The 18,139-nt window shown below is 39.1% G+C and overlaps 1 protein-coding gene across 3 annotated transcripts in view; it reads right to left on the bottom strand.

Moving 5' to 3' along the window:
• Positions 1-3,382: 3,382 nt before the first annotated feature.
• CASP2 (caspase 2) overlaps positions 3,383-18,139 on the bottom strand; it is a 19,298-nt gene continuing 4,541 nt past the window's right edge. For 2 of the 3 annotated variants that reach the window (XM_008635423.2, XM_017736507.1), the window contains 9 exons: positions 16,801-16,968; positions 15,234-15,309; positions 13,784-13,878; positions 12,191-12,367; positions 10,941-11,069; positions 10,429-10,519; positions 6,103-6,252; positions 5,909-6,018; positions 3,383-5,315 (listed from right to left, as the gene is read on the bottom strand). In XM_008635423.2, coding sequence (XP_008633645.1) covers positions 5,181-5,315; positions 5,909-6,018; positions 6,103-6,252; positions 10,429-10,519; positions 10,941-11,069; positions 12,191-12,367; positions 13,784-13,878; positions 15,234-15,309; positions 16,801-16,968 — 1,131 coding nt within the window. In that variant the 3' untranslated portion in view covers positions 3,383-5,180. Of the gene's footprint in view, positions 5,316-5,908; positions 6,019-6,102; positions 6,253-10,252; positions 10,315-10,428; positions 10,520-10,940; positions 11,070-12,190; positions 12,368-13,783; positions 13,879-15,233; positions 15,310-16,800; positions 16,969-18,139 lie in introns of those variants that run through there. The other variant, XR_001862634.1, reaches the window with a different exon arrangement.

Below are 18,139 nucleotides of genomic sequence, written 5' to 3'. Positions count from 1 at the left end.
GCTGCTTTGAGAAACAGAGCACTGAGCAGCTGTGGTAACAGCTACATTCTCAGCTGAGTCACAGCTACTGTCTGCTGTACCCTGAGGCAGCAGCAAGAACAGAAGTTTGTGGGGAATGGAGCAGATAATATAGGCCACAGTCCCTTTCACAGACAACTGCTTTTTTTTTTTTTTTTAAATCATCTGCTATCTGTAAGGATTTTCATTGAGGGATAAAGAAAAATTCTGTATCTAGGAAAGCAGTTACTTAGAGCAATATCATGACTTCCTGAGCTGTTTCTCCCGCTAAATAAAAATTACTTACGTGAGAGCATGTGAAAGGTGAACGTGTCACCTTTATTAAGGCTATCCAGTCAAGGAGCTTTTCAATGCAGAAGATAGGAAGCCAAAAATAAAACTACCCAGAACTTAAAGACAATGGGGAGCAGAGATCATGCAAAAGACCAAATGTCTACAGTCACTATTTGACAGGCCACTAAGAAGGTACATGCACAGCTTTGGAGAGGGCCAGCCTGGAGTTTGTAATTATTACAAAGGGGGAAACAAGGAACGTAAGAATTTGAACTAGGTCTGTGGGACTATGCAAAACTTGTTAAGGAAGATGGTTGGGCAGGAATAAAGAGGGGAATAGATGGAAAAGGACAGCTTTCACGAAAACCAAGGCTGGTCAGTGTCTATCCTATATTCATATTAAATGCTTTCTTAACTATCTTTCCATGAAATCTCATTACCCCACATACACAAGTGCTGTAAGTTTGAAGTGCCAGCAGCTGGTAAGACTGGCATGAGTGAATTTGGGTCAGCAACTGCAGTCAGATCGGGTTTCTGGGGACAGGAGCTGAAGCAAGTGGGGTCTCAGCAACAGTAGCTGGAGCAGCCACGGCACTCTGGTCCAACTCAATGGGAGCCTGGAGTGCTACAGTTCAGACCTGTGTGAGGGGGCTTGGCAGTAGGAACTGGTCACACCATGGGTGCTGGCAGCCCAGGTTTGTGGTCTTAGCAACAGGAGTGGAGGAGTGTCAGCTCCAGCCTCTAGGATGGGACCTGCACACGTCCTGGGTGCAGCTGCTAAGGCACGGAGCCCAGGGTTTCTGGGCTGGGCAGGAGGAATAACCAAGCCAGGCTTGCAAGAGGCAGTGGCAGTTTATAAAATTCCTTAACTGGTTATTTCTGAGTGAATCCATTTAGAAAATTTAAGCCTATGCTCAGTGTGACCTTTTCCTCTCATCCTTTAAGTCACTTTTCAAGTGACTGAATACCAACAGCTAGCAGTTTGTGTTTTTCTTTACCACCTGTACCTAACAAATCCAAATATTTTATCAATACAGCATCAACCTTACCTTTGTCAAAGCACGGTTTCTATGGCAGGTGTTACTGTTGCTCCTTATTTTGCAGCTGCAAATAAAAACTTTTAGGAGTGCCAAAGGAAAATAAAATTTAAAAAAAAAAAATCAGCCTAAACCACAGCAATTCCAGCTACTTTTCTAAGTCAGAGAAATCTGAGTGCGACTCCGAGCTCTTTGAAAGATCTAGTAAATTACACAGATGTCATCTAAAGAATTTCTGCATGCAGGCAAAACAGTTTATGCAAAAATACAGTCTAAAGACCAAGTTATACATAGCAGTTCCCATAAACAAGTAACAAATGCAGATGAATAGAAACAAAAGAATATCAAACTTTAACAGAAAAGAATTCTATGAGAAGTGGCAAAATCAGCAACAGCAGGCCAAATTGCACTGAGCAGGACATAGCACTCATTCCTAGTGAAACAGACTCACCAAGGCTGCTGATCCTGTGACAACAGTTGATTGTAACTTCTCTGGAGATTTCCATTTCATTCCCTTCCTTTTAAAGAAACTGTTCTCTGTATGCATACACTGATGACATAATCTATTACATAACAGTATCTTCCTGCATTTCCTTCTCCTAACTTAATAATTTAGTGTTGTGATGTAGTGAAGAATTCTCATACCCTGAAGGGAAGGGTGAGAGCAAATTATACAACACAGGTACAGTGCATGTTAAGAGTCTCAGCTTGGCATAAATTTTTAAAGATGTTTTATAGATGTTTAGCCAAACTTTTTGATGTTTTGGAGGCATATACTCTCTTTCAGTACCATTCTGTACATCCTAATTTTTAAGGGGACCAATGACTATTTTTACAGAATCAAACCCTTTGACTATGTATTAATTTTAATAATTATAAATAGGGGAAAAAAATCACTTTAGAATTAAAATTGTATTAATTTACTGAATCGTTTTGTTAACGATTCTCATGCAACTCGAGATTTTTAAAATATCTCGTCTACATTGGGTTCACTGTTTTCACTCCCCATCTCAAACAAAACCTTTGATCTTATTCTTCTGGTTTCAAGACAAAATGACAAAATGTGAACTAGTTAACATTGCCCTGCTATCCCAGCTATTAAAAGTAATTCTTTAAACTATGCTAGTAGCTCAAAACTTACCTAGGAAAATACAAACATCTTGTTGACTTCATCTTCTGGACTACTAGAATCATTTTCTGCACAGGTAGATGTTGGTAATTCCAGTGCTAATATCAGTACTAAATTTCCTGTATCAGAATTTGGCATTTTTAATAAACCAATATACTCTTTCACTAAAAAGAGATCTCAGAAGACAGGAAACAACTCTTCAAGGTGTCACGGATGAAACAGGGTAAAGGGCAACCTCTAGTGGATCTGGATACTGGGGATTATTTTGACAACTAACAAGAACACAGCTTTTACCTTCTTATTTCACACTAACTCACTTTCTCCCAGGTGCATTGCTTTGATCTCAGCTTCCCTGCCCAGCAGTAAAATCATGGCTCATTTGTGAAGGTGGAACAGAAAGTTCTGTTGGTTCTATGGTGTACAGCTGCTCCCAGTTACAAGTCTTGGGCATTATGCATCAAGCCTCCAAGCATTCCCTGGCATTTTTTCCCATGCAGCTCTCTGAGCCCCTGGACCTTCCTCCACTTCCAGAATCTTTCTGACAGCTGGTATTTTCACTTTCTTCTTCCTTCCAAGACTCCTTTTTTCCAGAAACCCTTCATTTTGACATCTACTTTTCTATCAAAAACACCAAGCCCAAAATTTTCCTAATGTAAATATTTCATGTGCTGAAGCACAACATCAGCCTCCCACTTGATGGTTCTGTCTCTTATCTCTTTATTAATTTATCAGTCTTTGTTTGGCCCAGGTGTTATCAAAATTTACAAGCAGCTCATAGTGGTTGCAGCTATAAGTAGCAGGCTTCTGCCTGAGAGTTCAAAAGCCCCTCTGGGATGTGCTACCTCAAGAAATTACACAAAATTCTCTTTATATAGAACCTCCATTTCTGCAAAGGTCTAACTCTCCAAATGGAAGACACTTCACCTATTAATCAAACAAAAATTCTTTATTTTGACACCTCAAGGCAGTCAAATACAAGTATACAAAAAGATATACAAAAGTGGCAGTGATCATGCAACTTGATGCAATCCTACAGAAATTTAATCCATCACAATGGACTGCTTCATCAATAAACCTATCTGTAAACTATTGCACCATTTCATAGAGGGAGCACTCGGGAAGACAGTGTTTATACTCCAGGGAGGTACAGGAGCCCCCAGACTGGTATATTAGACTTCAGAGTAAGGCACCAATTGGCAAGTATGATTCTTGTTCTGCTCATCACATTGTGTGTAGGATAAATGCAAGATACATGTTAATGCTGCACCTTTGTCAGCTGGAAGAAACACAGCCTTCATTTTCTAGGCAGAATAATATAAAGAGCACATGCCTAGTTTTCCAGCCTCCCTCCATATCCCTTTGTGCTTCCTATACATAATTCTGTCCTGAAAAATGTATTTTAAGAGCCTACTTACATTAAAAAAAAGCCAGGAACTATGCTAACTTAATGCTACAAAATGGAGAAGATGGAGACTGAAGTGAGCAGCCTGTAGTCCATATGTAATCCAGTATCTCAGGACTTAGGCTCTACCACAAAAAGAGAACAATGCCCATCTCCCATGTCACATCAAGTGGGAGTAACTGCAGTTGGGACACAGCAAGACACAAATTACAGCACGAAGAGACTGTGCAGGAAATTTCCAAAAGAAGTGATTGATTATGCTTTTAAATTATCATGGCTAAGGAAAGAAAACTCACAGAACAAGTTAATAATGTAAAACTCTTCCCTCTCATTTAAAAGGGAAAAACACTGCAGTGATAAATAATCCAAGCACCATGCTTAGACTGTAAAGAGCTGCCTTGAATATTTTTGTTAATTAAAAAGACAGAAGATTCTTTTGTACAAGGCCATAGAGTTTCAGGGCTTCAGTTGTACAGTGCAATTTATAAACTCCTGAGAAGTTGGTGGACTGAATAGACTGAATGTCTACTGTGACATATAAGTACTACAGCAAACAAATTCCTCAAAAGGAATATTCCATGCAGTTGCTCGCTCTTGGGACTAAGGGGAGTTAATCTAGAGTTTCTAGATTCAAAACTATTTCTGGGGCAGTTTATGCAGGCATATTTGTCTGGGTCTCTATATGTTTTGCTGATAATCTGGGATGTCTTGTAGTTCTCTTGGTAACTTGGCTATAGAAGCAATGTAGAAAAATAGACTTTTAAGTGATCAAAATGGAAGGTGTTGAGTACTGAGAACAATAACATTCCATTTTAGAGAAGAGGGGATTCTCCTTCACAAGGGAGCCCTTTTCTAATGTGCACAGGAGTCGACTGTCCTGTACGAAGAGCCATGCAGAAAGTATTTAAAATTTTAAAAGTACAAGCATAAGATAAGTAGCATCTTTTGAATGATTTTCCTTTCAGAAAGGCTTAACTTAGAAATTGTACAAGTAGTCCATTTCCATTTTCACATTCACTTTGTTTACAAATGTCCTTATGTCTCCTTCCAAAGGATGTTCCCATGTCTTTCCAGTTCCGATGCTGATCCTCTTTCCATCAATTTCTATACATACAGAGTTAATTGGGATATTAGAATTTTAAACCCTGAACTGAGTCAGATTACAAGGAGAGTTGCCAGTTTATTTTAGAAAAAGACATAAAGAATTAGACTGGCATTCCTTGCTTGCACATCTGATGTCACAGCTCATGAGAGTGAAAACAGATATCCACAGTCAAAGTTCAGCTTTGGCAGTATCTCTCTTCAAACAGAGCTGGCAAGGTTATTTTCCTGGTAGATAGCCAGGAAACAGGTAAAGGTCCCGACAGAGCGTGCTACAATATTCTGACATTTCCTTGCAGCGGTGAAATTCTGTGCCTGGGGCATAACCTTCTCGTTGCTTGATTTGCCTATTCACCTAGATGTGAGATTAAAAAAAACAATTAAAATAACTGGAAGGATTAGAAGGACAGAAGGAAGAAAAATGTCATTTCTTTCTGTACTCACAGATTATTCTATTTAATGCATTAAGTAGTCCCCTAACTATAAGAAGGATCAAGAACTAGGCTGCAGTTCCACAGCAGCTCAAGCTGCCGTGGTCACACCACGTTTTTCACTCCTTCCTCCATTTTCTCAATCTTTACCTTATATGACTACTGGTGCTTTTGCAGCTGTGTGGTGTGAATGTTCAGGGAATGAATTCACCTGAAAAAAAAGCTATTTCTATAGAAGAAAAGTGATTCTTAGCGAGCAATATTAACTCTTCTTGCAAGTTCACCATGTGACTGCACAAATGAAACAGAAGGAGTCAAAGAAACAGCATCTTTACTTGGGTTAAACTGCTATGCAACTGTATATAAATAAATAAGAATGGGGAAAATTATAATTTTGCTACAAACAAGGCAAGAACAAGTGCTTTAATAGGACTAGATTAATCCTAGTACTTTGAAGCAATGGAAGGCCCTTCAAAAACCAAGTAGAAGTGGGAGAGTAAATGCACTTGTGCTTTACCTTCACCAGCATGTCAGCCACGTGAGTGTGTCGGGAGTCCTCGGCAAACACCGAGGTGAGAGCCTCGACGTACCAGGACCCGCGCTTGGTGTTTCGCATGGCCGCAGTGCCTGGAGAGAGAGACTACCATGAACACTTTTGGGGGACACAGACACATAAAACCTCCTTATGCCCAAACAATTAGGGCCCAGTACCTTTCAGACAAGCGTATCCACAGATCATATCCGAGCATGTTGGCAGACGCAGCTTCAGACTTTCTTCCTTGTTCGCATCACTCTCCTCACAGCCAGGGGAATCTGACCATCCTTTGCCATCTCTTTGGTCCACTCCTCGGTCCAACTCATCTGGGGTGGCAATAAACAAGGAGAGGGAGAAGAGGAGAAGAAATTATCCTGAATTACTGGATTTAGCTTTCCTGTACTTCCTTAGTTGACACTTTACTGTGCCATAAATCAAGTCTCTCCTGATGGGAGAGAATTTGCTGAAAGTCCTTGCAAGGAGTTTGAGAGATAAACTGAGACGTCTCTTTTAGTTTCAATGCTTCCAGAGTCTTATCAGAGGAACAGAGCCACTAGCATGACCCAGGTACAGAATAGAAGGAGGAAAAGTAGGAGTGAGACCAATTACCAAGATTTACATGGCCTTTTAAAGAGATTTTAACCAACAGTTACTAAAAACGTACATTATTTTCACTTTCCTACCAATTATTCAGAAACACAACTAGGAATTGCGGAATTCTCTATCCAATCATCCCAAACCACTTTTACTGCAGAATATGGAGCAGTAGAAGAAGGAGAAGAAGGTCCAGAGAACAACAACAATCCTCCATGTTGATATTTTTTACTCTTATCTATTTACTACAAAGAGAAACCTAAAACTGCTAAATTTTTCACCCTGTGACAATCTTACATAGTAGTCTATCACCTAATTCACACCACTGTATTTTCTAGTTCTTGTCTGACTGTTGGTAATTTTTTCCAAGGTTGGAGGTTAAAACAGTGTTGTTCAGGGGGGTAAGAACCCTTAAAAACAGGCAGAGAAATATTCTAGCACTCTGGGTTCCTACACTTAGTTTTGGGCTCTGGTCAGTGACGCCACAACTACCATCAAGCAGAAAGTTTTTGCACTAACTTTACACTTTTTCAGCTGTTTTAAACTCATCTGAAAGTTCTTCTGCACAAACTAACACAGATACCAACAACTGCTCCACCTGCTTAACCTAACTTGACTTGGTTTGCATGCTGATTTCTGCTCCCACCCCTTCCTGTGCAGACCGTGGGATAACCACGAAAGCAGGGAAGTTTCTGGTAGTTCTCCACCATTCATGGAAGGATTTGATGCCTAGCCATGAAGTTTTTGTTTTCCACTCATAACTACCTTAGAAATATCCAGAAATGTCTAGAGCACTTTGCAATGATAACTATCTATTTACCACAGAACTCAAACAAGGGCTGTAATTTTGGTTGCTAAGGTCTATGTCCAAGACAACTAGAAAACATGGACCAACTATCTCATCTAGTTCTAAAACCTGATTACAATACTGCTTGTTTCAATTAAAAGCATAAATTGTACAGCAGAAAAATGCAAAATAATCTGACCCCAAACATGAGAGAGAACTTTAGTCCATGGAGATTAGTTTAAAACCTGAAGAGCATTTAATGCCCTCTCCAGGATTCATTAGTATGTATTACGCAAGTGTTAATATTCTCAATTGGTTTTCTACATGATGCAGAGTTTCCATTATAATCTCGACTAATTGCTTAGTGGTGGTAACTTTGATAGTCCAGCTGTGTTGCAAGAAAATTCAAATTACATTTTATAGATTTTTTCATATAATTTTGCCTTTTTGTTTTCTTTTGCTCTAAGATGAGAATCTATTTTTCTCCTTACTTCCTAACAGCACAATCAGAGTCTAGTGTTAGGATGCTTAAGTGTCCACTTCAGAGACCTTCCTCTTAAGATGTTTCTCAATTTTTGTTGCTAGCTCATGCCCTAATAATACATTTGGATTTCTAACCCTTTAACAGGCAGTGGCACAGATGGCATCTCATAATTATGCTCAGAAAGTGGTCAGTTCATAAGTCAGCAACATTGCTCTTTTCCTCCAAAAAGACAACAGCACTTGGAGGGGTGTGATTGTCTGAAACAGCCTAGAATTAAAGTCTCCATAGCTCAAAATTTCCTGATAGCTTCCATTAAGTTCCTTTCTCATCTCTTTAAGGTAGCAATGCAAATTTTTTTCATTTTTAACCACACTTTTTTCACGTCTTTTATCCTTTAATCCTTCCAGTTCTCTATGTTTTAAAAAATTTAGTGTACTGTTCACTGTGCACTTTATTTCAGAAAAGACTCAGGTAATTTTACTGTCAAGCTCTATTATTCACACTGTCATCACCCCATTATGTATAAAGTCAAAACTATTTTGATTAAAGCTTCAGAATTACACATCTTCCTCATACATTTGTCTTCAAACACCACTCCAATCCACTTAACTAAAATGTGTAAAGCACTAACCCTTTGCATACTTAACTACTAACATACTCCTAATTTATAGAACCACTGCCAGCAATTGAGCTAGTCTGTTTCAATTGTATTGAAGCTCCCCGATAGCTGTTTTGCCAATTGATTTAAACAACTGCTAACTAGCCATTTGTCATTACTTAGCCCAGTTTTTCACTCTTTTGGATCTACTACATTGAAGCTGCTTAATATCTGTGTTTAAAGTATCATTTCATGCCACACTGAAACTTTTCTCATTGTTTTCTGTTGCCACAGGTTTTTGATCCATGACTGTAGGTGGACTACTTCACTTCCTTAGTAGACTCCTGCCAAAAGTTCTCTGGAAATTAAGACTGTACCAACATTTCTTTATCTACATTTTTAAAATGTGTCATTAATAGAAGATAGAGCATGCCTACTACGTAAGGTTAGGAAAGAAGAATAATTTATGCATTTCTCATCTTGTTTCAACTAGTTCCAGCTAACTTGCATGGCACAGATAGATTGACTACTATTTCAATGGTGACAATACAGTCTTTTGAATACTGTTTAAAGAATACACATTTTTGTTGACAGTTCAATTACTCTGTAACTGGCTCTCCCCTCCAACTATTAATCAAGGTTAAAAGAGGTTAGACAACGCAGAGTTTTGCCTTGTTTGATATTTTTTTTTTAACTGAGATTTTCCTTTCAGTTTTTAAAGTACCTCAATCCTTTGTCTATTGCAATATCCTAGTTCTAAAGCATCGTGCATAGCAAGCTTTACCACTCTTCCTTAACTGCAACTTTTTGGGGAATACAAAGGCCAAGCTTGATTCTTTAGTCTTAACACACTCATTATGGTAACACTACAGTCAAATAAACCTAATTACCTAATGAGGTCAGCTGACAATTCTGGCTTATTACACTTATTTCTGCACTGAGTTTGCACGCTCATGTTTGTTCAAGAGTGTCTAAATGTTCATTCACATAAGGAAAGCAATCAGATTCAATTCATATTGTAAGCATGCATGTTACAGTGTTCCCAAATGCTTAGAAGGACCAAGTATTTCTGATCGCCGAAATACTTCATGTAGACTTTGGGCTTTTCCCTGAACTGGGATTAAACAAGAGTCTCTAGAGGACAAACTATAAAGCTTGCTAAAACTGAGAAAGAAGGGAGACAACTGCGAGGAACAAGGGAAAAGCAGGGGGGAAAGCATACACACTAGAAAAACTTCTCCATCACAAGGGAAAAATGAAACTATAAGACAGCTTCACTTTGGAATATCAGCAATTTCACAGAGTCCAAACACTTGAGGGAAAAATGTGGTCATTAGCACATCTGAAAGGTAGTTAGTTACAAATGTGTTTGTTTAGTTACAAAAGGAAGGAAAAGGAATAGCAGAGTTGAAAAAAAAAAAGTACATAAAGCACAGAAAAAGAACAAGGCTGTAAGAATCATGAAAAGAGTTCTGTACAACAGCATGTAAGAATTCAACAACAGCATGTGGAAAAGGGTGCAAGGAAAGGTCATTTTGAGGTTGAAAACAGGCTAAGGTAAAGGAAAAAGACAAAACCCCAAAAAATAATTGGAACCAACTCAGAGAGCTCAAGAGACAACCACAAGAGACACAACACATCGAGGACCAAGAGAAAGACAGGACCTCAGCAAGACTCCAGTGCTAGTGCACTGCTCCATGCTGTGCTGCAATTTGTGCACCATGTGCCCCACTCCCCCTACTGCAGGCACAGCACGAGGAAGCCCCCAGGTATGAGTGGGATATGACGGAGCTTGATGTCACTAAGGTGCTCTGGGGTCTGCAAGTCAATGCACACACCTCATGCAGAGCTAAAGACACTTACAGAGCAACAGATGCAGTGGCAGCAGCAGGGCAGAGGGAGGTGAATATGGGTCCCACTTACACCTGAGAGAAGCAAAGAGGAGAGTTGACAGCAAGTTGAATGTGAGGGTGTGCATGTGTGCAAAATGAGCCTTAATGGCATGCCAAGTACATGGCTTTTAGAGTTCGGGCACTCACCTCCCCGGCAGGCCTGAATAAAGAACATTTTGGGCTTATTCTGGAGATTTGGGCAGTTTGCATTATCAAAGAGCCGGAAAGCCTCCTGCAACTGAGAGAAGAAAGAAGAGAAATTTCTTTATTGTAGCCTTCTGTAAGCCAAACCCAGTCTCACCTTGCTTCCCTGTATTTTGGTTATTATCCCACCAGTCTTGGTATTTTCTCCTTTATCTGCAAACTCAGTGTGTGACAAACACATCCCTTTCTCCATCCTCTCCCCAGGTTCCTACTTGCTTGGGTGCATGCACTCTACACCTAGTATCTATACAGAGAGATAACTTCCCCTACTTGCCATTTTTCATCTTCCAGACCTCTCACAGACAGCGCCTTGCCCTTTTCTTCCCTCCAGCCCTTATTTTTTTTAATTTTAAAAAACGTGAATCCTCAGCCTTCCATCACTTTTTTTTTTTTTTTGAACACTGTTACTTTCCTAGAGATAACCTAAAACAACAGGTCAGGACTCAGCAATATACCTCTAGTAGTTTGCCATCACTGCCATAAACTCCACCCTCCACACCATGGGAAAGCAGAGCTATAATGCAAGAATCCACATCTTGATGATCTCGCAGCTTGGAGAATCTCTCCAATGCATTCTGCATCTCCTAAACCGGGGGGGGAAAAAAAAAAAAAAAGTTCAATGCTTTCTAGACTTCCACAGGGAAAGTGAATCAATATTCTAGGAAAAACACAAATGGCCCTCCTGTTATAAAGAAAACCCCTACATACATCAAATGTACATAGAAAAGATGTGTTCTGGAAAAAAAAAGGCAAAGTATTCTTGTTCTTTTATGCAGCATTCAGTCTGAAGTATAACACTGTGAAGCAGGAATCACTTAGGCCAGCAGGGGAAACCAAGTGATATTTTGAAGAGGTTTTACACTGACACTGGAGTCTGGCTGGGATATTTGAGCAACTTAACAGATACATACTCTGGGACTTGAGGCATTCAGACACTAGTGGTCAATTAAAAATTTAAACTGGAAAACTTTAGGAACTCTGACAACATGGCAGATGCAAAAGTTTTATATCAATGTTGCAAAAGCTCTGTTCTTGAATAAAAGACTCTTTAACAGGTCCTGTATCACTTAGATTCATAGGGATTTAAAAAGACTAAGATCAAATGGTGCTGGAGAAGGCAGCAACTGCATTCCTATGGAGAGTGGCTTGATTAAGTTAGTCATGGAACACAACCAATTTTCCTAAGTGAAGCACAACCACTGTTTTTAGCAAAGACTGGAAGAGTAGAACTGAACTGTACAAATAGTGGAAGACTGATAATTACGTACTGGCAACTGACTTCATCACAGGATGTTTTCATAGGACATGAAAACATCATAATTGCAAAGACTACATCAAATATTTGCAAAGTTTAACTTTTAGGAGAATATTACTCTAGATAGACTTTTCCAATGTTAACTGGAGACTTTATTCATTTGTGTTTTCAACACACATGCCAAGAGCGGTCTCAAAATTCTTGACTCTTGCACTAGAGTCCAACTAGAGTAGTACCTCTTCTAGTCCTTTGTGATACTACTTTCCATTGGAAGAGCTCAGCCTTCCAAGCTTTCTCATGTTGATCAGTAGGAGAGGAGACATCATCCCATTCCTAAGCGATAATTCACATCTTCAAAGCTTAGCTACATACCAAAGGGAACCTCTTAAGACAATTATGAAACAAACTCTCATCCACACCAGTTGTGAAATACTGGGATCACCCCCTTACCTGTGCAGTTTGATCACGAAGAACAGTGACTCGATAGCCGAGCTGCTTGAAAAGCATCTCCAGGGAGGCACAGTCCACGTCTCCCCCTGCGCGATATTCCAGGTCCTTCTCGCTGCTGAAACGGACATTGCTGAGGATAAGTGCTAAGCCTCGGGGCTCTGATGTCAGCTTGTATGCCTGAAAAGTAGATTAAATATGGGTAAATTTAGACTACACAAGGAAATAATGGCGTGTTAGAACAGGACAGCAGTCATTCCACACCAACTTGATACTCCTGTGCTTGCCAGCCCCCACAACTGACAATCCTACAGTACTATTACTAATAGGTTAGACTGGCTTGCCTTATTCTTCATTTTAAAAGAAACACAGCTTATCCATTTCAAACTGTGAATTAGGTATCGCTAAATTTTTTCCCTTTCCCACCCTCACCCCAGCAGGGCCCCATATATCTGGGTCACCTCCATCAAAGGACAACACCATGTAAAATTTAGCTAACATTTCTTAGTTGCTGTTGGGAGCAGACAGATGTAAAATAGCAGTGAGTGTAATTGTAACAGCAGGCGACTGTCAGTCATTGATCTTTAAAATTGTGCAACTGGCAAAAAAGGTTAACAGGAAAAGAACTAATTTAAGAGGGGTGTCTTCAAATTAAGTTCCCTCTCTGTCCCTACCACTCTAACAACAACAAATCAATAGTAATTCACTTACTAACACTCCTGTAAATTGGAAGTAAAATTTAATACCAAAGGACAATATCAAATAAGGTGTATCCATGCACAGATGCAAAAGGAGCCTAGTCAAGCTCACACCGGCACTGCTAATTAATCAGGTCACCCCAACAGACAGTTTCAAAAAAACCCACAACAACAACAAAAAACCCCCAAAAACGCAAACCCTACCCAAACAAAAACCAACACACAAACAAAAACTCTGTTTTGCTATACACAGAGCCTCTGACATTGTGTAACCCTAATGAAGTGTTTACCCCACAACACAAACTTAACTTTTCCTTAAGCCTACCCCACCACAATCTACGCCTTACAGACAGAATAAGCAAAAAGTAATCAGATTACACACATTACTTCAAGCATTGCAGCAGAAGATTAGAAATTCACATTGCTCTACCCAGCCTAGAATCCTGACCAGGTTCTTAAGCCTAAGGACTCTTGGGTAGAGATGGCAATTAGCCCAACTTATGAGTTGAAAACACAGTTCTACTATCTTACAGTCATTTACAGGGTTTGTCATCTTACAGAAGATGAGGACACAGTCAAATAAATTTGAGGCAATAATACTGACAGCTCACAGAGAGCAATAAAACAGAAGTCATTTCACAAAGCTATTCATGATCAAAGAAACACAGGCAGAGATTTGTACAGTTACAGAACTTCTCAGGATTTCTTGACACTTGTAAATGAGAACCACATCAAATAGAGCACGACTGGTAACACCTTTCAGTTACACAAATAGCACAACCCTGATCTGCATTCCAATTAAGCCTTTCAACTCAATTTTAAGTGGCACACGTTTAGCTGATAGATCCAAACATCTCACATCTCTCACATCTTAACACTTTCTCTGCCAACAACTTACCAAGTGCTGATGATTGTGATAAAATTCAGGAGTGCAATACTTCACTGGAGGAATTGAGGGACCATCTCCGTTATCCAAAGAATGTTCCATTGGTTCTGTGCAAAACCGAATACATCAATAATAATAAAAAATTCCAGACTCTGCATTAAGGTAGTAACTTGCAAATTCTGAACTATATTATCTTATGCATATTTCATACCTCTAAAAATTTTGTTTGATCAGGGACTACTGACACAAAATGAAACACAGAAGAGAAAAAAAACTACTGTAAAGGTATACTTATTTATTTTATTTTAACTGGCAGCTTTTATTTTTGCTTGTATGTGGGTTATCCTTATCTAAGGCCTAGTCTAGAGTATGAAAACAGAATTCTCAACTAATATTAGATCCTTGTGCTTTCTGCTGTTTTGCACAGTATGTTCTTACTTCCAGAGTTTGGCTGACAAAATGCTGCTAAAAAATTTCAAACAGAATAATTCTTTCCTTTCATAAAAGGCCTCCCATGCTGAACACATGCATAAGTGATCAAACGAGACAATTCTAACTTTCACGAAGTGCAAAGCCCTCTTCTTTTTTTATCTGCTTCTGAACACTTTCCTCTGGGTAACAGCAGATGAGGGGAACGATAATCAACTATTTGCCATTTGCAGACAAACACTCACTCCTCTGTACCGAAGGAACTGAGCTAATGACATTCACGATCTCTTCTAAAATCCTCTTTCAGCCTTTTGAGGCATGGCTCTCCTGGTTGGAGGAACATATGCTCTAAAAAAATAAAAACAACCCAACCTAAAACCCTTGCAAATAAATAAAAAGTTTACAAAAATTAGACACTTGTTCTTTAACACCAGAGAGAGCTCCTAGTAACCAGCATACAGATAAACCTGTGGAAAAAGTACTCCAGGCATTACCAGAGGCAACATAGAAAGTACCAAGGAGATTCATTCCAACAACTCGTTATTAGACCAGTCCCCTGGTCTAAGTCACAAATGCATGCTAATGAAAAGCTGATTTGCTGCACCTAACAGAAGCTACAGAAAACCAAGTTGGACCCACATAACACATATAAGGCTTTAAACTAATCTTTTAAGAAGGAAGTCTAAGTTAAGGAACGCCGCCTAAAGTGAGTATCTTATCAGAGTTGTAGCTCAATGAAATTCTATTGCAAATCTTACAGAAAATCTTTGCAAAATGTAGGATTTTACTGACATGTACTGTTTTAAGCAACAAAGTGTCCCATAAGAATAAACGAAGCTGACAAGAAACTGTTTTGGTTGTCTCTTCCCATATGCTATAAATTACCCTCTTTGATCATAATATAGTCAGTTTACTGTCAGGTTTGTATGCCTGGGATGAGCAAAGTGGTGGCAAGCTTATTTCTAGAATTGAAGTAACAGGGCATCAAGAAATTGAAAGGAGCCAACCAGGTAGGAAATCATGTGCAACTCACCAAGCCAACGGGGTCTCTTTGAATTACAGGACTCACTGGCAGGGTATGGAAGATCTGACTCGTGACAGTGCTCAAGCTACAAGACATCAATAAATCCATGAAAAGGAGTAGCAGAGAATAGCTATGTTTTTTCTCTGTAGTACAAAGCTGAAGGTATCATGAAGGAAAAGATACATGCATTTATATACACATAAAAATGGTTGAAATATAAGATTATGGTTCACATCCAAAATAAACATCATGACAAGACAGCAGCAGCACTTTCTCACAATGCAAAACCCCTTCTTTGCTCATCTCTTCTTCTACCCAAACCCTCAGTTTAGAATCTTTACACTGGGGTCATCCTAGCCTCCTTGGTTTTACCAAAAACTTGATTTGTCTGGTGATTCCTATATTTTTGTTTGCTGTCAAGATTTCATAGTTTGTATAATACAGCAAAATCGAAAACAAAAAATTAAAAGCGTAGGCTAATAAATTTTACATTTTAATACAGGAACATCTGTTCAAAAGTATTTGTTCTCCCTTCCTTTGCATAAAATATGTTTACTGAGAGTTTCCATCCTTGCCAATGCACTAAGAACCTTTGCAACATTCTTCCTTTAGTACAACACTAACAACTACATATAGTGAAAAGGTGAAAAAAAATAACAAAAGAAAAATAAAAGTATTTGTTTCATTAAGAGTCTACTCAGACAACCACTGAATATTAAACCAAAAAAATTCAGAGAAAAAATACACTCTTTTCAGGTTTTGGATTGTTGATTACACACCCATTAAGAACACGCTGGATGCAAGAACATTACAGGAACCTTGTACAGTTCAACAAAAAGAAATGCAAAGTCCTGTGCCTGGGGAGGATCACTCCAAAGTACCAATACATCCTGGGGGCCACCCAGCTGGGAAGTGGCTTGGCAGAAAAGGAGTTGGTGTTGCCAAGTCAAACAGGAGCCAGCAATGTATCCCTGGCACAAAAGCAAATGGTACCCTGGGCTGCATTAGGAGGAGCAATGCCAGCAAAAGAGATGAAGGGAGGAGTTCCCCGCTCATGGGGAACTTATCATATGAGCGCCTGGAGAAAGGGTGCAAAGAGGACAGAGCCAGGCTCTTTTCAGTGGTGCCCAGTGACAGACCCAGAGGCCATGGGGACAGAGACACAGGAGGCGCCCTCTGAACATCAGGAAATGCTTTTTTATTGTGAGGGTGCCGGAGCACTGGAAGAGGTTGCCCAGAGAAGTTGCAGTCTCCATCCTTGCAGATATTCAGAAACTGCCTGGATGTGACCCTGGAAGCCTACTGAAGGTAATACTTGAGCAGGGAAGTTAGAAGAGATGACCTCCAGAGGTACCTTCCAGACTCTACCATCTTGTGATTCTTTATGAAAATTCTATTCTTCCCAAGTTTCTCCCTCTCTGCTTTTACTAAGGCTACTGCAAGTTTCAACTTGCAACAAAAACCCATTCTATCCTTTGTAAACAACTGGGTTTTTCCCATTTGATAAAGATCCTTTTGTGCCCAAACCCAATTTGAAATGCAAGCCATCCATCTTATTTTTTTAAAACTGTTGTACCCTTGCAATCTCATGGCTCAGGTTGGACATTGTCTTCAGGATCATTGCCTCCAGATGCTGCTGTTGGGTTTCTCGCAGAGCTTCACAGAAGGCTGAGAACGCATTAGGACCCCTCTTGGGTAGCAAATTGAGGAATTCCACATTTCGGTCAAAGCTCCCAGACTTGGCCTGAACCCAGAGGAAAAAAACCAAAATCCATACTCAAGTTAACACCCAACATAATTAACTTTCAATGAATCACCTGCACAACTATTTTTTTTTAATTTCAGAAAAACATTCCACCACTACGCTTAGCTGTGCTAGATCCTTTATTATACTCTTCCTAGTTGATTTCATTCACACTCCTCTGTTCCTATTTGCCTAAGAGTATATGACAACACAACAAACCAACAATTCATACATGACCACACACAGTAATACACCGTATTTGCTCTAAAATTTTACTTCCAGTTACCGTTGCAATAGTATGTACTTCTCCTCACTGAGTGTACAAAGTCAAAAACATACTTCCACTACTATCCAATAATTTATGGCCTCATGCAGATAGTCAAATTCTCCAAAAAACATGAAGTAAAATTCTTACTATACTCAGTCAATTTCAGAATGGTATTTCGTACATACAGACTAATACTTAGACCAATGAAGCAATATATGCTAGTATATGTGGAAAAGTAACCATCAAAAAATGAAATTCATGTGTTTGCAAAACATTGCCAAGAAGCTCTAATTGTGAGAATATCAATGGATATTTGCCAACAAAATATGTAATTTATACAATAATACCCTTCCCTGTGAAATCTAAACCACACCAAGAATCGCATACCAAAATACTGGGTATCAGAAATAAATTTTGGTTTTTTTTCATTCATCCCATATTTTTTTAATTATTGCTTAGATTTGAGATCTCTCCTTTTGGTGGACAATTGAGAATAGCTGACGAGTTTTACAGAATTAAGGCCTAACAATACAGCAATCACAGGAAAATCAGAAAAAAAAAAAAAGAAGCTTTGAGGTAGATGTGTAAATCCTCTGCTACAGAAGATATCACATCATCTGGCTTCATTCATAAAAATTATCAAGCTCAGTGTTAAAAGGAGTTTGGTTTTGCCCCAACACATTGTTTGGGGGATATTGCAAAATCTTGTTGATCCAATGTTTATGAACAAATTTACAGTTTCAGATCTATATTCATTCATGACTGACTAAAAGCATTTTATTTTTTTATCAACAGTATTCCTTGACTTCAGTGTTCTGTCCTTTCCCTTATTTATCAAACTTCTTTCTATAAATTGGCCTTGATTTGCTCCAGTAAACAAGCCACTTTCTTTCATAAATGGCC

The sequence above is a fragment of the Corvus brachyrhynchos genome, unplaced genomic scaffold (genome assembly GCF_000691975.1).
Source record: "Corvus brachyrhynchos isolate BGI_N302 unplaced genomic scaffold, ASM69197v1 scaffold176, whole genome shotgun sequence".
NCBI lineage: Eukaryota > Metazoa > Chordata > Aves > Passeriformes > Corvidae > Corvus > Corvus brachyrhynchos.
The sequence above is the reverse complement of the archived record's forward strand: the minus strand, read 5'-3'. Positions and strand labels throughout refer to the sequence as shown.